Here is a 22203-nt window from a genome sequence, read left to right on the forward strand (position 1 = left end):
AGAAACAAATTGTTCCAATTTTAAAGTTTAATCTGGAAGAGTAGAAATTTTTTTAACCTAGTTTTAACGAGTGAAAAATTTTATAATAATAAATAAGAGGGGATGGCGGGTAGAGGTGGAAGAGAAAAGGAAGAGGAATAGGATGGCGTTTCCGTACATCCATCCCCTTGCAAAGCTCCGCCTTCCTCGGCCTCCTCTCTCTCCCTCTCGACGTTCTTCTCTTCTCTGTTTTAGAAAAATTATTGATATTTTTGTTATTTTTTTTTTTATTTGCTGATACAAACTTTGTAAAAATTCAATTCTAGCGCCTAATTCAGTGAAAAAATTTTGCAACCCTGATTTTTTCTTAACAATTAATGTTTATGTATCCGTATCTGCATTGTTTTTGGTCATATCAATGCATTTATTTCGTAAAGCGTCCTTCGATTCATCAAGCTGAGTTTGAATTAGATTTATTAATTCGTCGTATCGTGTAAGCTATTATATTTATTATATATTTTATATAAAAATTATATCAACATAAAATATAATATAAAATTTTAATTTTATTAAATTTATTTATATATATTTTAAAATTTTAAGTTATATTATTTTTATATTTTTTATTCATATAATTTTTATATCATATTTTAAATTATTATATTTAGTTTAAACCATGGAAAAAAAAATGCTAGGCAAAAAGACAAGGGGAGAGGATAAAATTTAAAGCAAAATTTAACAAAACATCCATAATTTCAGTAAGTATTTCATATTACAGAACATTAAAAAAAACAAAAGCATCAAAAATGAAAAACAAGAGTGAACAGTAAAACATGGTTGGATCAACTGATCAATTTCATCATCTGGTTAGCATTGTAAAAGGGCTAAACTGGTTGATCCAATCCTCTTTGTAAGAAAAGCTAGGAGGAGCCAATTCTGCATAGTATTAAAAAAAATTGAATTGCCTCCATGTATTATCCCAGATTGCTTATCAATGTTTCTGCAAAAACAAATTAGACTTTTTGACTTGAGGAAGGTGACTAAAAGGGTAATAAAAAAACAAATAAATTCCTGAAGAAGAAATCATGGCAAGACTTTACCTCGCCCTTTACCTCAGCTTCAGCAGTAGGTTTAGCATCCTCACCTTTTACACTATCTTCACCTGCATTGATTCATGTAACATTTGAGACAGTGCTTCCCAAGCATGCCAAAGTTTGAAATCAATCGACAAGGCTTCTTGTTTGAACAGGACAAGAGGGACAAGATCTTATATTTTATCTATATATGATGGATGCAAGAAATAATGAACAATAAACAATGGTCCCTGGTGTTACTGATCAGAAAAACTAGATTTATTTCAAATCTATACGATACCTCCATCTTCAGGCAAATCAGAAGTCCACAGGGTGAGATTGTCTCTCAGAAGCTGCATAATTAGGGTGCTATCTTTGTATGACTCTTCACTCAAAGTGTCCAACTCTGCAATGGCTTCATCAAAGGCTTGCTTAGCCAAATGACAGGCCCTGTAAGTTTCAAAGAACCAAATATGTCATGAAATGGTCAAGCAATTCCAACATTGAAAACCATTTAGATATAGTTATGGAGTTTATACCTCTCGGGAGAATTCATTATATCATGATAAAAGACACAGAAATTAAGGGAGAGGCCAAGACGAATTGGGTGGGTTGAAGGAAGATCTGTGTTTGCAGTGGCAGAGGCAGCCTGATAGGTGAAATGGCAGCAAAAAAGTTTTAAGTCAGCTGTGACTGCAGAAGTGAATAACTGAACACTATGATCAAATAGTAGGATCTTTATTTGAGAAAGCGTAACATACCTCATAACCTTTCAATGACTGTTCAGCAGCCTCTTTTCTCTCCTGATCTGTCTTGATCTCAGCAACATACCGGTTGTAATCACCTTTCCTGAATCCCATCACAAAAACCATTCATTTTCCTCAATAAAAAGAGTGTGCACATCATTCTTACCCTACCAATCTTCAAGTTATCATTTTAATGTCTTCCTTGGTTACAAATAGAGTTGTAAACGATCAGAACATTCCATGAATAGCTTGTGATCAGGTTCGATTTTTATTCGTTTATTATAATATTTCAAGTTTCATTAATTAATGGAACAAATCACGAACATAACAAAGTTCGTTTATTTTCCATTCATTTACACCCAAGTCTATATATCCTATTAGACTTGGCTCTAATTTTAGTAGCAATTTGGACCAAAATAATACTAGAGATTTAGAATGTAACCACAATCCAGGAGAAAGAAAACTTACATCTTGTAATAAAAAACAGTGGCTTCACCAGAGGAAGAAGACGGAATAAGATGCTTGTCAATGATGCCCAATATGTCAGTGCAAATGTTGGACAGCTCTTCCTCTACCTTCTGTCTGTAACCTTTGATCAGCTTAACATAATTTTCATTTCCTTTCGATTCCTCCCTTTGTTCAATCGAAGACATGATCCGCCAGGAAGCTCTTCGTGCAACAATCACGTTCTTGTATCCCACGGAAAGAAGGTTCCTTTCTTCCATAGTCAGCTGGCAATCAAGTTTTGCCACTTGTTTCATACTCTCCACCATTTCTGTTTCACCAATCAAAACTAAAGTTCGTTCAGCTTCGACAGCAAGTAACAATTCATGATCCCTTGTTGACATTAATCTTAAACGAATGAAATTTGAAACCCATGATCTATTTTTTTATTACCTTCGTAACGTTCAGCTTGTTCGGCAAGTTTAGCCATGTAAACATGAGTCTCTCTCTCCTTTTCTGCATTAGACATTGTCGATGTAGAGATTGAAAGAAAGGAAAAAAAAAATCAAAGTGCTTCAAAGGAAGAGGAGAAATAAGCAAGAATAATGGGAGAGGAAAGGGTAAGAGGATTTTTTTATAGAGGAGAGTAAAGAAGGAGAAAAGGCAGGGGGAGGCTTTGAAAGAAGGAGCGTGGCATTTGTTTTTTCTTTGTTATTCCCTTTAACTTGGATTTGTTCAATCCTTTTCTCTCGAATAGGCTTTTTTTGGAATTCAATAATGCTCCACATTTTTCTCTATTATTTTTTTTGTAAAATAAGTATGAAAATATTGCTTAAGCCCTTGTCAAATCCTCTAACAACAGCAAGACTCATCTAAAAACTTGGTTTGGTCAATGGTAAGACTTTCAGGATAGCTTTAAAGACTGTAGCTTTAGCTAGGGAGTTGAAGAAATGTGTGGGGTTTTTTCATTTGATGAATGAGTTTGTGGTTGGATACAAGTTGGAGACTTTAAATAAGGTGGTGGAAAGTTTGTGTAAAGATAAGCTAGTGGGAAGAGCCAAAGTTTGTTACTTTAAAGTTGAAACAGTCGGTTAAGCCAAATGGGGTTACTTATAAATGGTTGGTACGGGGGTTTTGTGGTGAGGGTGATTTGATGGAGGCTTCAAAGTTTGGAATTTGATGGTGGATGAAGGGTTTGAGGTTTTGTGGTGACAACGGTGGAGACACCTTTTAAGACTAATAAGTATGACGAGGCAATGAAGGTTCTCCAAATGATGAGAGTTAAAAAGAGGATGGATGATTGTGGGCTTTCGAAGTCATAGGCTTGTCTGATACTTTATCTCAAATAATAATTAGATTAGATTAATACTAAAGTTCATCAGTTTATTAAGATATTAATTAGTAAAAGAAAAAATATTGAGATATTAAATAAAAGAAAATCTAGTTATGGAAAAATAGAAATGAAAATTTTTATCTTTCTTAGAGTTAGAGAATATGAAAAATCAAGTTGGTGATTCAAAATTAGAGGCTACAATCAAATTAATCCCCATAAAAGTGAGTATATGTCCTCTTTTTATTTAAGAAGAAATATCATGTTGATTGCTATTATTTGGAGTTAAAGTTTTGAGAGAAAAATCAAGAAAAATTATGAAAATTTTTATTAATCTTCATGATCTATTTGGGTAAATTACTGGGCTTTGTTTATTTCATGTCCTTAAGATTTTTTGATGATTATTGAATAGAGTTTAAAGGCTGAAAGTGAAGATTTGAATTTTTAAAGATTGAAGGAGAAATTCTGTTTTTAGATGAGATGCTATGATTTATAATAGTGAATCAAAATAGAATTTTGTCTTAATGGATAGATTGTTGCTATGATTATTATATATCATTGAAAAGCATGTTGGATCTACTTTTTAATGAAATAAACGGAAGTTAAATTTGAAAAATTACCTAATTTTTACTTAAGGATATACAAGCTATAAGGCAGCAGTATTAAGGTTGAATTATGAAAATTGTTTTAATTTTTATACAAGGATTTACAAATTAAGCCATATAGGTTTAAAAAGCAAATTGAGTTTACATTTCCAACAGAATAAGTGAAATTGAATTTGGAGTTTCCTATGAATAGATACGTAATTTTTTTATTCGAAGGTATACAAACTATCTGACAATAGCATTTGATGTGAATTTCAAAAATTGTTATAATTAATCCACAAGGAATTACGATATGGGCCATATATGGTTAGAAATGTTATCGAGTCTAATTTCTAATGCATTAAAAATATTTTAATTTCAAGTTGGATATCTCGAGATATGATCATTTTAGTGAAAAAAGCATAGGCAATTAGAATTAGTTACTTGAGTTAATTCTTGTTTAACTTAATTGTTTCGGTATAAGTGATCTCAAATGAGTTGATTGATTATTGTTATGTTGAACTTATCTTAAATAGGCCGTTAATTATTTGGGGAGAAAAACTAAATTATGAAATTGAAAAGAGGTAAGTAGAATCTCACATACTTTATTTATTTTCGAATCTATGTATATATGTATGTTTCTAAATGAATGAATATTTTATTTCATTATTTTTTATGTATGAAAATAGGATCAAGCATATCATTATTTTGTGTTTCTTTATATAAACGATGGAGCATGCTTATGAATGAAATGAGAAAATGGTTTAAGTTTAAAGAACGATTTTATGATAGCTACGTTTTTATATCCCTGAGAAGTGGGATCATCAACAGCAGAACTAGTTCTATGGTCCTGACTAATGGGTTATAGTAGTTAGCATAGACATGATCATACGGCCATGCTAACAAGTTATAGTAATTAGCGTAACGCTCTGACTAGCGGGTTATAATAGTTAGCAATGATCATGATGATGAAATTATCGATACAGACAATGTCATAGGTTATAGCAGTGATCGTAGCTAACGATAAATGCATGATAATGATGATTTATAATGATTTTAAAGATTGATCTATGATTTGTATATAAAAATGATTTACGATGATTTTTAATGATTGATCTATGATTTGATTTGATTACGACATTTAAATGATAGCATATTTTGCAATAATTTATGAAGTGACATATTTTGACATCGATTTATGAATTTATGAAATATTTGACAAAACGATGATCTTTGAAATATTTTGACATTGTGATTTGACAAATGTTTTGAATGATCTATATGATATATATGAAAACAATGCTTGATCCAATAAGGTGTGTAAGCCTATACTTACAGAACTGTGGTTTGCTCATTCTTTATTTTTTTTCTTTTATAGATGATATGAATATTAAATATGATTAGTCTTTTGAAAAGCTAGAACATCAAACGAAAAAGATTACTTAGTCGTCGGAGAAAATGTTGGCAATAAGATTTTATAAGACGGTTTTATATTTTATATTATTTGTATTTGGATGTATAAAGATATATCATCAGTTGGATTAAAGATATGAATTTTATTTGGTAGAATATATCAATTTATTGAAGAATTTTAGAATGATTAAAAAAAAGTTTCGTTTTACTTTGGGGTTATACTTTAAGGTAATATGGCTGTGTTATGTCTCGATTTTGGGGCGTGACATATCACTTTATGTTATGACCTGAAACCAAAATGGAACACGGTTATATTACCTTAAAGTAAACCTAAAGTAATACGAAGTTTTTTTTCTTAATCATTCTAAAATTCTTCAATAAACTGATATAGTTAACCAAGTAAAATTCATATATTTAATCTAACTAATGATACATTTCTATATATATCCAAATACAAATCATATAAAAAATACAAAACCATTTTATAAGATCTTATTGGCCAACATTATCTCTTACGACTAAGTAATCTTTCACATTTAATCTTCTAACTTTCATAAAATTAAGCAAACTTATCATTTATTCATCTGTAAAGAAAAAGTAAATGGAGAATAAGCAAACCACAACTTAGCACGTATAGGCTTTATACAAATCATATAGATCATTCAAAACATTCGTCAAATTATAATGTCAAAATATTTCAAAGATTATTGTTTTGTCAAATATTTTGTAAATTCATAAATCAATGTGAAAATATGTCACTTCATAAATCATTGCAAAATATGTTATCATTCAAATATCATAATCAAACCAAAATCATAGATCAATAATTAAAAACTATTGTAAATCATCACCATCATAAATCGTCATTATCATTCGATTATCATTAGCTATGGTCACTGCTATAACCCGTGACATTGGTCGTATCAATAATTTCATCTTCATGATCATTACTAACTATTATAATCCACTAGCCAGGGCCTTATCTCACGGATAGAGATTTAAGCTCCGAACCCGCGCGACTCCGGGACCCGGGCATCCACTCATTTGACGTCTCAGATCAGCCTTCCTGTCACGGTTCACACCCTTGTGAGGTATTGTCTGCTCTGACCCCCTAGTCTCATTGTTTTGTCCTACAAAAGGCACCTCACAAGGTAGAGGTGGTGTGAACCCTTTTATACCCCATTGACCCTCCTATTATGTTCGATGTGAGATTCATGACTACCTCTTAGGTCCGTGACATTCTCTCGTACCTAATCTCGTAACGCCCTCGTCACGGAGGCTGGCTACCCTGCCCACCTCTCTCGAGGCGCTTGACGTAGATCGAACGGTTTAGGACTGGCTCTAATACCACTTGTCACGGGTAGGACTTAAGCTCTGAACCCGCGCGACTCCGGGACCCGGGCATCCACTCATCCGACGTCTCAGATTAGCCATCCTATCACGGTTCACATCCTTGTGAGGTATTGTCCGCTCTAGCCCCTCTGGTCTCACGATTTTATCCTACAAAAAGTGCCTCACAAGGCAGAGGTGGTGTGAACCCTTTTATACCCCAGTGACTCTCCTATTATGCTCGATGTGGGATTCAGGACTCCTCCTTAGATCCGTGACACTTACGCTAACTATTATAACCCGTTAGTAAGGCTATATGATCATGTCTATGCTAACTACTATAACCCGTTAGCTAGAGCTGTAGAACTAGTTCTGGTGTCGATGATCTCACTTCCCAAAGATGTAAAAATATAACTATCATAAAATCATTTCTTAAATATAAATCATTTTCTCATTTCATTCATGAGCATCGCTCATCATTTATATAGAAAAACACAAAATAACCATATGCTTGATCCTATTTTCACACATAGAAAATAACAAAACAAAACATTCATTCATTTAAAAACATATATATATATATATAGATTTGAAAATAAGTAACGTGTGTGAGATTGTACTTACTTCATTTTGATTTCATTATTTACTTTTTTCTCTAAAATAATTAATAACCTATTCAAGATCATTTCAACACATCAAAAATTAATTAATCCTTTTTTAGACTATTTATACAAAAATCAATTAAATTGCACAAGTGTTAACTCAACTAATTAATACATTTAGCATGAGCTCCTTTCACTAAAACAACCATATCTCAAGATATCCAACTTAGAATTAAGTTCTTTTTAATGCGTTAAAAACTAGACTCGATAAGCTTTCTAACCATATATTGGTCATCTCATGATTCATTGTGGATTAATTACAACAATTTTGGAAATCTACGACAGATGCTGTTGCCAAACAGCTTGTATACCTTTTAAAAAAAACTACGTATTTATTCATAGGAAACTCAAAATTCAATTCCGCTTGTTCTGTTGGAAAGTAGACTTAATATGATTTTCAAACATATATAGTTTAATCTGTAAATCCTTGTATAAAAATTAAGACAATTTTCGTAATTCAACCTTAATGTTGTTGCCTTATAGCCTATATATCTTTAAGTAAAAATTAAGCAACTCTTCATAGAAAACTCGGATTCGACTTCCATTTATTTCATTAGAAAGTTGATTCAACATGCTTTTCAATGATATATAATAATCATAGCAACAATCTATCCATTAATACAGAATCCTATTTTGATTCACTATTATAAATCATAGCATATCATTTAAAAACAAAATTTTTTCTTTAATCTTTAAAAATTCAAATCCCCACTTTCAACCTTTAAACTCCATTCAATGATCATCAATAAATCTTAAGGACACGAAATAAACAAGTCTCAATAATTTACCCAAATAAATCATGAAGATTAATGAAAAATTTCATAATTTTTCTTGATTTTTCTCTCAAAAGTTCAACTCCAAATAATAACAATCAACATGATATTTCTTCTTAAATAAAAAGATGACATATACTCACTTTTAAGGGATTAACTTGATTGTAGCCTCAAATTTTGAATCGTCAACTTGCCTTTTCATACTTTCTAACTCTAAGGAAGATGAGAAATAAAAACTCTATTTTTTTTTTTTTTTATAGCTAGATTTTTTTTTTCATTTATTATCTTAGTCCTTTTTCTTTTACTAATTAGTTTATTAATAAACTAATTAGCTTTGATATTAATCTAGCCAATTATTATTTGGGCTGGCATATCATAGCTTGTGATCAATTAGATATGTAATAGAGGTAAGATTAATATAACTCAAAGTTTAACTTTGTTGATTCAAGTAGTTATTATTATGAGATGATATTTAATAGGTTTAAAGTTCAAATTAATTGATTGATGCAGTCACTATTAAAAAGTGACATCCGGTAGATTTGATATTATAAAGGCTTATATGATTGTGAAAGGGATTGAGAAGCCTGATATTAGTGTTTTGTGAAAGGGATTGAGAAGCCTGATATCAGTGTTTATCATGCACCAGAAAAAAGGGGCTTTTGAGGTTGAGGAAGGCAAGTTAAGCAACAAGTGTTTAGGTAAATGATAAAGAGAGGGTGTGAGCCTATAATGCAAGCATATGTTGTTGCAAGGACTCATTTGGGGGCATGATCCATTGGTGAATTTCAATATAATTTTGTTGGAGGTTTGATTAAGGCTGGGAAGACACTAGAGGCTGCCACAATAAAATGGAGGAATGGAGGTGCTTAGATTTGATTACAATAAATTTTTGCACTGTTACTCAAATGAGGAAGTTGTAGTTATGTTTGAGAAGTAGGGCAAGATATTAAGGGAAGTGGGGCTGTTTGATTTGGCTGATATATTGGAGAGATATAGGCAAAAAAATGGCCACCAGCAAGAGAGGGCAGTGAGGCGGTGGAGCCATGACAAGAACCTTCAAAAAGAAAAATTTGTGGTGTAAATACATTTCGCCAAAAAAATGTTAAGAACACAAACCTCAAAAATCCATGAGAGGTAGAGAGAGCTTGTTTGATATATTTGTAATTATCACATTTCATGGCCATTGCACTGCAATGATGGTTCAATACAAGGTGGTGTTCAATATCAAATAATAAAGAAATAGACAAACTCAAAATTTAGACAAGGAAAAAAATGGATGAATGAATTGCTACAAATGCCTTGACAAAAAAAAAAAAAAAAAGAAAGAGAGGAAAAGGAAAAAGAAAAAGAATTGCAGCTACTTTTTGCAGCAAACCTCTTTTCTAATCTACGGCCCTTCACCATGCTCCTCGTTCAGTCATTAATATCAGACCTGTTGAGACTCCAGAGCATATCTCACATTGTGATGCTGCCATAGTTCATTCTCTGCCAAGAAAACTACATCATCAATTCTAAGACATAATACCTATTTATTATCTTTTGACAAATGCTAGCTAACTACATGTGAGATAACACTTCTGTAAATGCCGATAACTAGGTTTTATAGGAGGTCCCCATTATCCTTTTTATATAGTTCGTACAACCATTGGACTAGCCATTCAGCTTGGTCCGATAAGACCATCAAAAAATTCAGAAGATTTAGCTGGCTCCGTTAAAATAAATAATAGAATGGATTCCCTTCCCCTCTGGTGTTCATGGCATAAAAACCCGTTTAGCTTTATATTTGACTAGGAAGCAAACAAACAACTCCAAGCATAACATTGGTAAAAAAGGCCACTTATTATGTGGATCTAAACACCAAAGCCAACCCAGTTCCCATGTGTAATATTTTATATTGATTGTGCATGCATGCTTGCGGAAGTCACAAAAGGTGTTTTGGTGGATTAATTAGAGGATTACCAGATCAAAAACAATTTTACACATCCACAGTCTTGAGACCTTCTGGCACTAGATCAATCATTTCTTCACAAATGGTTTCTGACAAACAAGTAGTCGCTGATCACCACCATTCTGAAGGTCGATCACCCTTGCATCCCATCGTACTTGTGTAGCATGTGCACGTGCCAACTCTATAGCTCCTAATTTATCAGAGAGCACAACCCAACCCTGCAAACAAACACCAGCTCATATTATGAAGTTCAAGAACTTCCAATGTACAGTTGTTCAAGTAATAACTATTTCAGAAAGTATTCACTAATACAACATATTCTAGGGCACATCAAATGAAATGGCATTACAGGGAATTGATTAAAAATATCAATTTTTATTTGGAGGGGGACTTGTTGAAGAGGATTAGGATGTTGAGCATAAAATAAAAACATTAAAAAAAATGGGTTTTCTTAAAACAATCTTACAAACTGTTGAGAGGCATAAGAGGCAATTCCTGCATAAAAATGGAATTGGAAAAAAAAGGGACACCACATTGAATTTCAAACACAAACACCAAAAAAGTGAAAATACCTCAGGACGCAGAATTCGATCCATCTCTACAAATAAGTCCATCAAACCACACTTCTCTGAAGTCAGATGTGAGAGGAGCCCATTTGCATGAAGCATGTCATATGTTCGAGGATATGTTGGGAAGGGTTCACACCTGAACGCCACCAGATATATCAGATAAAAATTTTCTTTCAATAGAATGATACATAGCTGCTATATCGGAAATCACTAATCATGAAAAAAAAAAAAAACTTTTGAATATTAAACTGGAGCTCAAAGAGAGAAAACTGTCATACAGACTCCAATATTAGCAGTCTACTACAGTCAACCATGTCTTTACTTGCCACCCCATGATTTGAGCAAATAAGTCAAATATAGTTCAACAACTGAAGATTCGGTATATTCAGAAAAACTATAAGCAACAGTATGATTCAATTTTAAGAATGAATCTAAACTAAAGCAAACTATTTTAACAGAATCTTTATAATCCACAAACTTTAATATTATCTTAATCTGGGAACGAAATGAGCAAGTTCACTCCTAAAATCTTGTGAAGATAATCTATAACTAAAACAAAGATGTTAAAATTTAAACTCCAAAACCAACTCATAACTATCAACTAAAACAAATTACTTTGATGAAGTTGTAAAAATCTAACCAGTCATGCAAAACACCAGGAAAACCTTGTTCAAGAATGAGAGGAAGAGTATTGCGTGCCCGAATAGGCACAACATTCATCACCCACGCTGATTTCTTTTCCTCCAGGAATGCAGCATTTAAACCCCCATAATGAGCATTCATGTCCATCACATTGCGTACCATATTAAAAGGAGGCAATGGATCTTCATCGCCTGGCCTCTTGGGATGGTCAGAGAAAATTAAGGGTGTAAGCAAAGACCAATAGTTTTTTAAAGCTAATTTCCAAACTTGCAAGTCTTCAAAGAAATCTTCTGGACTGACTCCTGCAAGGATTAATTTACATCAATATATTAGGCAAGTAAAGCCATCTACTGCATAAACTGTGCATTCCAGGTTGCAACGCAAAAGAAAAATGAAAATGCAGGTGCAGGTGCAGGGAGAAAAAATGGGCTGGAACAATACTTTCCATGAACTTCAAGCTCTGCAGAGCTCAAATGTGAGCTAGAGGACCTGTTCTGAATAGGAATCCAGCGTTTGATGGAAGTTCCGGAAATACATGGCATCAAGGCCTGATAATAGGGAGCATCATGTCCTTCTTTGCAAAGGGGCACATCCTTCTGCTTGCTATATTCAAGAAAATGAAAGTTGGAAAAACATCAGCACAGATCTGACAGTTATAGTTAAGAGGAACAAATACAACTAATTCAAAGTAAAAGGGTAAGACAACCTAAAAACCCTTTTGCTGAATTGAAAGCCAATTCCTTAATGCAGTTAAATTAAGAGTTACTCAGAGAAGAGTGAAAATTATCAGTGTACACTCACCGAGATGAATAGCAATGAGCATCAGCTGTTTTCTGCCAGATGAAAGTCTCATCCTGCTGAGCAATAAGACTCCAACAAATTTTTTCAGTGAATTGTTCCAGTGGTGTTAACATGTTTCTTTTCTTCATATTTGTTGCACTTCCATGTGGCTTACTTGTGGGTGAGGTTAAAACAAAATAACCTCCAGGCTTAAGCAACCGATCTACTTCTATAAGAAACATCCCCTCTGTTTTATAAAGTCATAGTTAGAAAGCAAAGCATATTTAATTTTGCAATAGGCAGCTAGACTTGCTTATTTATTGAATATAATCGGTACATGCACAATGCATTAAGATCACACATGCATCTAACAGTAACTCTTTAGATGATTCAAGCTACATGCATTATACTTTTTCTTTTTGGGTATTGTCTTTTTCATCAAGGTTTTGGAGGAGAAAGTTTCAGCACTCAAATACATTTCATGGCTAGCAGTGTTATTAACCTTAACAGAAAGCACTGTTAACAGCGCACTATGCTGTAACTCAGTGCACCTGTACAAAGCACTGCATGACATGGAGATTATCAATAAAAAAAAGAAGTAACAGAATAGTGGTATAGCTAAATCTTCCTGAGTAATTTAGTAACAGTAAAAAAAAAAAAAAGAGTATCTATAAATAACAGAAAGCAAGCCTACTATTAAACTCTACAAGTACCTTTTTTGTCCCAAACAATACCGCACTGAGCGCAATGAACCATGTCAAATGACAATGATGGATATGGCAGTTGTTTTGATATGAAATGGCCAATCATTGCTGGAAGACCTCTCTCAAGAGCTAATTGAACTTGGCTTCCAGTTGCCTCATATGCAGCTATACAAAGAGCCATCAACTTTAGTGAAACTAAATGAGCCCCAAAACTTCCAAATCCACAACCAATATCAAGTACAGTGTGCACCTGTAATCAAAGAAGGAATATTAAATAACACTAGGTGCTGATACTTTTACTTGCCCTTGAAGACAATGGAGTATCTTTCTCATATTTGTAAAGTTTACAAGCTAATATATTAGAAAAATATTTGATTCCAAAAATACCAAACCCTCAAAGCTCATGGTTCTCCAAAAGGTTAAAAATAGTAAGAACAATATCATAAAATGAAATAAATACTTACACCGGCTTGAAAAAATTCAGAGTCACTTCCAAGTCCCATCATCTCTGCAATCTGGCGAGAATAATCTTTGACACCATTGAAGATTAAGCCATCCTCAGAGTGAAAAGCAATTTGATTCTCTTCTAGCAACATCATTCTAGACAGTTTGTTAAAAGATTATGAAGGTAAATTAGAAAACTGTCATTGATCGCATAAAGAACAAAGAAAGAAGAATATATAAACTGCGATCAAGAACAGATACTAGCAAATTCTAAAAGCAAAAGTTCATAATCAAAGGAGAAGAATTATATTTCCCTTACTTTTACAAAGCATCTGAATAAATTTAATAAATACCTCTTTGTCATGCTTCCAGAAGCAAGGAATTGGTCTTTGGTTATCTTGACATTTCCACTCCATATCACATCCCTACCAGCAGGCCAATGGAGTGGAATCTTATAATCCTTCGGAGGGCGAACCAAACACCACTTTCCTTGACTTGACACTTCACAATGTCGATCAAACTCCTCTCCATCTTTAAACCCTGATAACAAATTCGCTGTCACATTGTAACAAGGAACATAATTTTCTCTTTCTTTGCCACAAAGGCCAAGCTCCCTTTGGCGACTAGCACCCAATGAGAGAGTTTTCAGATCAAAATAATCAACTGCTGCTTGCTCCTTTAGCCTTCTATAGTTACTATAAATCTCAGGTCCAGGAGTGGAAGTTACAGAGTCAAAGGAATTAGAAGATGACGATCCAAAGACTGCAATCAGAGCAAGCACACTAACAAAGCACAATAACAACCAACTGACCCGTGACCAACTGACCCGTGGTCTAGGGCCGAAAATGATAGATAGTTTATTCAGCCAGGGGCTTCTCATGTCCTAAGCTTTAAACAATTGAAGCTTGGGAAACCACTAGATAACCAATCCCTTTAGCTTAAATCTCCAAGAACTGTGAAAACCATAACCTATCATTACATGTAAGCTTCTATATATGTTACCATGAATCTAGATAAGTCCAACAAGCATCGAAACCACCTCCTCTACACTCCTACCCGCATCGATCTTTCACCAACCATCACAAGCAACAGATAACAAAATAGTACAATACCCAAGTTCACTATAAATCCACCAAAATCAGTATCAAGAAAATCCAAAGAAAATTAAGCTGAATTTCCTTAATATGGATCAATAATTCCACCCAAAATCGAACTGGCCTATAAGTGAATTATACACAACTCCTAATCCAAACCAATCCGAAATATACCGCGGTATCTTTTTACCCGAATCCAAAAAGAGCCGATCGAAACACAATTTTGAGTAATGCCAATTCCTCAGTCTCCAGCAAATGACCAATTGCATCAAGCTGCAAATGATCCACCAGAATCAATATTCAAAACAAGGAAATTACGATTCTTTAACGGTCTGTTCGGTAGATGAAATGATATCGAATCTAACAACAGATTTCTAAAGCTTAAAACAGAAAATTCATTACACTAATTCCTATTCTTTTAAAAAAATGCAAAACTTTCCGTTTTTAGAATCCGGGAAACGAAAGTCAGATCTCAAAAAGGAAACAATAACAGATCAAGATCACTGAAGAACACATGGGAAAAAAACAAAAGAAAAAAGAAAAAAATAGGGTTTACGTGGGAGCGTACCGATGGAGATTCAAAATCCGAAATTGACAAATGGAGAGAGCGACAGAGCGAAAAACAGAGGCGATCTTGAGAGAGAAAAGTAAAGTTTTATTTGTTATGGTTAATATTAATGATCAGATCTAAAGGCTCTCACTTTCCTAAGAAAGGAAATGCCAAATAGGGGGCACAAATCATTTAATATATGAAAATATTTTAATTTTAATTAATTAAGTAATAATTGAGATTTATGTTTTTCGGGCACACATACTAAACTGTTGAAACAGGTACAATGACAGGTGGTGATTGGTAATGATGATGCAGGTCCTGATGGACACGTGGTTCGTGATCTTTTGTTCTGCCGGGCCAGGTGGATTTAACGATCTTGATATAGCCGCAAAGAAAAAGTAAAAAAAAAAAAAAAAAAAATATTTTTAGTTCTTTAAAATGGTGCCAAATTATGCTGCCGCTTTCTCAGCTTTTATCAGCTTTCCTCTCATTAATAAACTGTACATTTGATTAATATTTATGTTAGATTTTAGCCGCTCAAAGTTAGTATTAACTGATGATGCAATATTTGATAAATTATATGTTTTGTATAATATTAAAAATTCAAATAAAATTACGTATTATAATTTATTAAAATTATATATTATAATTTATATCATCATAAATATATAAAATATATATTTCTATTTTTATTAAATTCATTTTTTCGTATAATTTTAATGTCGAGTTTTAAATTTCAGAGTCTAATTTGGAGAACTGAAAAGGGCACAATGGTTGAGGTCTGTTAGATTCCAGAGCGGGAGTAGCATAAAATGAGCTGTGCGGTGCCCACTGTCATGCCTCATGAACAAGATGAATTCCCTTCATCTAGGCCTAAGGTTTAGCCCACAGGTCGACCTCAAGTGGAAATTTCAGATAGGATCTCAATCAAGATGTCCTTTTCTGCCAGCAAATTAGCGTGTGGAAATCAGGGATATCTCAAATTTCAGGAGCTGGGTTTCAATGATCCCTGGTAAAAAGTTTACTGTTTCAAAAACCGGTGATGCATTCTATTATCCTGGGGCTGAAACAACTAAATTCACACATTTATGCCCAAAATGTCAGTACAAAGCATATAAAAGGACCCGAGGTGATGAGGAATGAGTTTTGGGACACTTTGATCATTTCAAAGGACTATGGTGGAGCCCACAATTCCAACAAAATTCCATGTCCGGTTCCATTGGCATCAGGTGTTGCTATTCCTCCACCGTACCATGGCAAGAGAGAACCATCTGTTCATTACTGCAATAATTGGCATTGGCATAGAACTTGATCCATCACACCGGCAAACTCTGCAACTCATCAGAAATTTCCAACATGTAAAAAGAGATGCAGAAGACATAGATTTTCAGAGTACATTATTGCCAAGTCTAAGATAATTCTGAGACAATCTAAACTGTTCTTGTGAGAAAATAACAGTAGAAAATACATTAGTAACCTTTGACAACACTGATCAAGGTATAAAACTAGGGTATTAGCCCTCTTTCAAGCAATAGTTCCCAGTTCTCTATTCAGATAGTCTACAAACATCCTTTTTGCACTGTCTGCATCAGATGGTGGAGGTCGCCCACTCAAACTTGTTTGCCCCGTTAACTTGATGAATGTACGTCGTAGACTACGTAGCTCTGGCAACCCAACTGATCTGGAAATATTGATACTTGGTAAACCTTGGCCAATAGAAATACCAGCAAGAGGTCCTCCAATTGCCTGGGATTGTGCCTCCACAATAGCATTAATCACCTCCTGTGTTGCTCTATCCAACTCATACAAAGAATTCACCTCCGAAAACCGTGTATTTTGTGTAGCAATGGTTGGCTGTAAAATCTTAACATCACGTGATTTTGAGTCCACTTTTTTTGTCAAATAAGAAACTGCATCTGCAATGGCAACAGAAGATTTCTCTACTCCATCATTATGAGGCCACAACTCAAACAAAGGCGAATCCCAACGATTTCTTCGATCTGGTTTCTCAAACCTTCTAACTAAATCTTCAAATATAACATCATCATACGCAGTCTCCCCCTTCTCCCTTCGTTCTTTGTTCCATTTCCTACACTGCTCTTCTCCAACATCACAATATAACACACAGTACTTTATCCCCGCAGCACGAGCCAAACACCATAACTCGTATCTATAACCCTTGATACTGTTCAAAGAATCAACAATAATGATATTATCTTTGGACACAGATCTATCAACTTCAGACCTCAGTACTCCCCGTAAATTCTTCTCAGCAGGCATATTAGCATAACTCTGATTACGATCAAGATGGAATGAAGTTTCATCAATGACCCTTACTGTCTGTTTGCATTCTGATTCATTCAGAGCTTCAGCCAGACATTTAGCAGCCATAGACTTCCCACTGCAAGGTTGTCCACAAATTACCACCAATGCCATTTCACCACAAATCGTTTTAACTGCTGCACCTTGAAAATTCACTGTTCAGAAATTAAGTAAACGATTCAAATCAAGATCCTTTGCTTCATATCAAAGCTTTCAGATCAAAAGATACATACTTTTTACATTCAAGAATCAGCTTGCCCGTCATAGAATGATGATGAAAAAAGAATAAGGAAATTTCTTTCTAATTACTAATGGGTCCATAATCTAAACCCTAAATTAACCTAAAAGAAAGCCTATAAAATAGATAGTAGCCCAGAAATAACTTGCAAAGGTAGTAATTTGAAGATTAAAAGAAACCCAGAAAAGTATTGTTTTTTATAACAGCCCAAGGGTAAGAAAAGAGTGAAAGATTAAAGAAAAAGAAAAAAGTGTGAAAGTGATTATGAACAAAAACCCTAATTAAGAGGTGGAGAAATTACCTTAGGGGAGATTTAATAGCACCCAGAGACAGGGGGCGGCTTGAGAGAAATTTGCCAACCTAGAGGAAAATGCAGCAGCCTGGGAGGAAGTATGAGCTACGAATTGGAAAGGAAGTCTTCTAAAACGACGTCGGTGGCGGCGCTTGTGGCTTACTGGGCTTTTTTTTTTTTTTTTTTATATATATATTTTTTCAGTTTTTATAATTTTAGGATTCCTATAGAAAAGCAAAATTTAAAACATGTATATTACTATTATTAACTACCCTATAATTTTTTTAAAAAAAATTCATTTTTAAAAAAATTTTTAATCTACCCTCAATTAAGAGTGAAAAAAAATTTAAAAAATTAAAAATTAATTTAAAACCATAATATTCAGTTTAGTTATAATCAAATTTTTTTTAATTCGATTTGAATATTAAATATATATAAATTAAATTTAAATCGGATGTCGAATTAAAAAGTCAACAATAAAAAAAATAATCAAACCAAATTAAATATTTTTATTAATTTTTATATAAAATAAAATTAATTATTTTATACCAAAATTAATTTAAGTATATTAAAAATTATATTACAATAATATATAAAAATAAAAAGATTTAAAAACTAACAAATCAAACTAAACCGATATAATAAAATTTGATTCGAATAGTATGAAAATTTAATTACGGATTCAAATTGAATTTTAAAAATTTTTATTTTTATATATTATTCAAAAAAATCAAATCAAATCCAATTCAATCTAATCCATCATCAACCTTACCCAACCCTTATTTATTTAACTAAAGAAACAATTATATGCATAAATTCTTTCAAAAAATAACTATTTTCCCATGGTAACGTCCAAAAATCTGATCGAACATGCATACATCTTTGCAAAATTCGATTATTTTGTAAGATCATGAAAATTGATTTCATAATTATAGATATATAACAATATGACTGACTTTTCTCACATCTAATTATATCAATTTCTAACTGATTTCTATTCAAATTCATTTTTACAATAATTAAGTTAATGCGAAATTAAGATATTAAAGAGAGAAAAAAACAAAAATGTTTCCATATACCTGTTAAATTGTACTGGCTTCTAAAATATGTATGCAAATCCGTACACATAAATGCAGAGATTAAAGTGTGAAGCAATAATAGTTTCAAATATACTTTAGCTTTCATATATTTCTAGCTAAAAAGTCATTGTTACATCACATGAGTAATGGGAGTTTAAACAGTAGCTTTGGGTATTCAGATTCTATTTAAAAGAATTCAATGGAGTGTCACTCGGATTAAGTTCTCATATACAACCTCGAAAGGAATCGGCGAGAATATTTTCATCCAGATTATGACCTGCAAAACCAATTAAGAAGTTGGTAAAATAAATAGTTTCTGGGAAAAGTTTCATCTAGAGGAAATCAGCATTGGTAGAGTATTTTACCTATAAACACTATCCTGTTCATCTGTTTTTCATCGTTTCTCCATTGGCGAGTCGGAACAATCTCATATATCTCTCTTACAGCCTGTCAAATGATCAACAACTAATGGTTTGCAAAAGAAATCAAAAGCAAACTACTCATGATGAAGCAATCGATGGCATGTAACATCACCTGCAACGTATGCAGATTATCAGAATTTTGAACACTTAAAACCCCTTTGCAGCGATAGACATCCATGTCATACTTCTTATCCCAAAGAATCTCCTCGATCCATAAACGGACCTAAAATATAATATCAGGAATCAAGGAATAATATAAGTGTACCTTACATAGAAGAAAGAGAATGATTCAGTAAATAAACAAAATACATGAAAATATATTCATGTCGAAAAAAAAAAAAAAAAGAATTAACATTATTGTTGAGTAACCTTAGATTGATATATTTAAGCAAAAGCATACAATGTGAAACATGTTACTTCAAATGATTATGTCATTTGGGAATTTGAGCAAATAAGCATGGTGAGGCTTAAATCAAGAACGCGACCTCAACTAAAAGCAGCAAAATTATTGAAAGGAAATTATAAATGAATGCAGCTACAGGCTTGTCTCAGTTCTATCTAACAAATGAAGCATCATGTGCGCAAGCATGAAACATGGCTTATGCAAGCCATCTGTCTAATACAATATCATTGTGACAATATACCAGACTAAGGAACTGTGAACATAGACTAATTAGGAGTAGATTACATCGGCTTGGAAGAGAATGAATCTAGTAAACTGTGTGAAGGAACTACCTTATGAAGATCAACAGCTTCTCTCTGATTAATGCATAATGTGCGAACACCACTATCATGAAGATCTCTGGAAGATATAGATTTGCTTTCTTCTAAGAGTGCTCCTAAATGAGTGGCATGCTAAACCCACAGGGGAATGAAAAGAGTAATATCGGTTAAAATAGAGTAGAGCATGCACTAAGAAGTGTATAATATGATGACTAAGTTTTTTAGGATTAACCATAGCATCATATGCCTGCCGGTTCAGTATCTGAGACAAGTCTACTTCACACCGAACAGAGTGAATGATGTTGGCAAGGGAGTTTATGCTACGTATCTCATTCTCCAGGTCCTCTAGTGCACCTTCAGAGCCCTCTAGAGAAACCAAATCAACCTTGTTAAGAATTACAACATCCTACAAGAGACAACAAAAATTTTAGCGGATATAATTGCTGAACCCATAAAATATCCCTTTTCTAGGTACGTGACAAGCAAATATCAAATAATAAATGAAACAATGATCTCGCCATTTGTAAAAGGTTGCAAAGGTTGTTTCTATTGGATGTAATAATAAGTTGAGATCAGAAGTACCGCAAATGCTATTTGAAGAAATGCTTCAGGAAATGAGGAAGAGTCACGATGCCTGTTTAGCTGAAAATGCAGGTTTTTGGCATCTACAACCTACTCAAGCAGCAAAAAGAAAGGCAATAAAGAAATAGTGTTGGTTGTTTCAAGTCATAACACATGTTACTCCAGGACAGAATAATGTATCAATAACTCAAGCTTTACAACACCTAAACTATACATGAGCAAAAGACTGCCATATATATAGGTGAACATGAAATGAAACGTACATAAGGACAAATGCTCAAATGCAGCAGACACTGCTCAGTTTCTTTTAAGTAAATTAGATAATGTACTGAAATACACCCCCATTAATTAGTCAGTTCAATAGACTATAAATGACAGAAAAGAAATCTATGTTCAACACATTACATAAATATTTACCACAATTCATATAAGTAAATGATTAATGAGAATAACGTTTGAACACTAAAACCCCACAAAGAAAAAGACAACACGGAGTCTAAATGCCACACAGATAATCCAATCCAATCCATAAAATTTATTCGAGAACCATAAATATACTTACAGTAACTATAGAATCAAGCTTGACTGAAGATTCCAGTTGATCATCCAACCAAAGAACAGAAGCCAAAGGAGCAGGATTCGCTAACCCTGTGGTCTCCAATAATATGTGATCAAGTCTATTAACAAAAACAAAAAATTCACAGATCATCAAATCAGGAAATTGCCCCCCCCCCCCCCCCCCCCATTGTTACTAATCAAATTTAGTAGAAATAAAAAGAAAAAAAAATGAAATGGGTAGTCTCACCTTTTCTTCATTTGAACAAGTTGTTCCAGGGCCTGAACCAAACTATGTTTAACAGTGCAACAAACGCACCCATTTGCTAGTTCAACCCATTCTTCAACAAGTGCACCACTTTCTCCCTCATTTATCATAGCCCTTTCAACTCCAATCTCTTCACCAAACTCATTCAAAATCACAGCAATCCGTTTCCCATGTTGGGCATTCAATATATAATTAACAAGCTGAAAACCACACCCCAAAGGCAAAATCTTTAAGTTAAAAATAAGCTATGATCAGCTAGGAAAAACAAAGCGAAATTTTGAGGGGTTTGATATGATTACAGTGGATTTGCCGGCACCCAGGTAGCCTGTGATGACGGTTACCCCAACTGAAACGTTGTCGTCTGGACGTTGCTCGGGATTGGATTGGGAAGGTTCTGCGACAATTTGGTCGATTCGAATAGCAAGAGGTGGCTCTTCTTCGTTGTCGGACATTTCCGCGATCCAGTTTTGTCTTTCCTTTTCTTTTTCAGAGAAGGGGCTACTATACATTTTGGGGTTTAAGGATTTCTGTTTTTATTATTGGGCCCTTTGATTTTGGTAAAATTTAGCCTTCAGTCCTTCTCATAATCTCACAGAGATAAATGGGCCCTCAAATGTGGAATCTATATCAATGTACTGGGCTTAGGTAAGGCAAT

General features: G+C 33.6%; 4 protein-coding genes and 1 pseudogene across 6 annotated transcripts; 1 reads left to right on the top strand and 4 right to left on the bottom strand.

Annotated features, from left to right (window-relative positions):
• Nucleotides 1-694: 694 nt before the first annotated feature.
• Nucleotides 695-2987, bottom strand: LOC111287257 (14-3-3-like protein GF14 iota). Its single transcript, XM_089760117.1, has 7 exons — nt 2696-2987; nt 2267-2573; nt 1814-1901; nt 1592-1701; nt 1354-1502; nt 1080-1141; nt 695-979 (listed from the first exon to the last, which is right to left on the bottom strand). Exons 1-7 carry the CDS (start codon nt 2769-2771, stop codon nt 971-973), a joined length of 801 nt encoding a protein of 266 aa, XP_089616243.1. The 5' UTR covers nt 2772-2987; the 3' UTR covers nt 695-970.
• On the top strand, nt 2848-3642 carry LOC111289060 (putative pentatricopeptide repeat-containing protein At1g26500 pseudogene; annotated as a pseudogene).
• Nucleotides 3643-9478: 5836 nt separating this feature from the next.
• Nucleotides 9479-15221, bottom strand: LOC111287291 (putative methyltransferase PMT5). The gene is made up of 10 exons (XM_089760116.1): nt 15083-15221; nt 13774-14787; nt 13441-13576; nt 12986-13226; nt 12294-12519; nt 11936-12095; nt 11491-11792; nt 10854-10986; nt 10293-10499; nt 9479-9818 (listed from the first exon to the last, which is right to left on the bottom strand). Exons 2-9 carry the CDS (start codon nt 14298-14300, stop codon nt 10350-10352), a joined length of 1875 nt encoding a protein of 624 aa, XP_089616242.1. The 5' UTR covers nt 14301-14787; nt 15083-15221; the 3' UTR covers nt 9479-9818; nt 10293-10349.
• Nucleotides 15222-16405: 1184 nt separating this feature from the next.
• On the bottom strand, nt 16406-18084 carry LOC111288547 (KTI12-like, chromatin associated protein). 2 transcript variants are annotated; one of them, XM_022879470.2, is made up of 2 exons: nt 17929-18084; nt 16406-17544 (listed from the first exon to the last, which is right to left on the bottom strand). In XM_022879470.2, exon 2 carries the CDS (start codon nt 17501-17503, stop codon nt 16592-16594), a length of 912 nt encoding a protein of 303 aa, XP_022735205.1. In that variant the 5' UTR covers nt 17504-17544; nt 17929-18084; the 3' UTR covers nt 16406-16591. The 2 variants fall into 2 exon arrangements, with proteins under 2 accessions (XP_022735205.1, XP_022735206.1); XM_022879471.2 differs by having other exon boundaries at nt 16406-17526; nt 17929-18056.
• Nucleotides 18085-19077: 993 nt separating this feature from the next.
• On the bottom strand, nt 19078-22061 carry LOC111287448 (Cobalamin biosynthesis CobW-like protein). 2 transcript variants are annotated; one of them, XM_022878022.2, is made up of 9 exons: nt 21848-22060; nt 21531-21748; nt 21288-21402; nt 20726-20815; nt 20376-20549; nt 20156-20275; nt 19533-19643; nt 19364-19445; nt 19078-19275 (listed from the first exon to the last, which is right to left on the bottom strand). In XM_022878022.2, the coding sequence occupies exons 1-9, from the start codon at nt 22055-22057 to the stop codon at nt 19223-19225; spliced, it is 1173 nt and encodes a 390-aa protein (XP_022733757.1). In that variant the 5' UTR covers nt 22058-22060; the 3' UTR covers nt 19078-19222. The 2 variants fall into 2 exon arrangements, with proteins under 2 accessions (XP_022733757.1, XP_022733758.1); XM_022878023.2 differs by lacking the exon at nt 20726-20815 and having other exon boundaries at nt 21848-22061.
• Nucleotides 22062-22203: the final 142 nt, after the last annotated feature.

Source organism: Durio zibethinus, chromosome 4, assembly GCF_047325235.1.
Source record: "Durio zibethinus cultivar Kanyao isolate XHJ-2024 chromosome 4, ASM4732523v1, whole genome shotgun sequence".
Classification (NCBI taxonomy): Eukaryota; Viridiplantae; Streptophyta; class Magnoliopsida; order Malvales; family Malvaceae; genus Durio; species Durio zibethinus.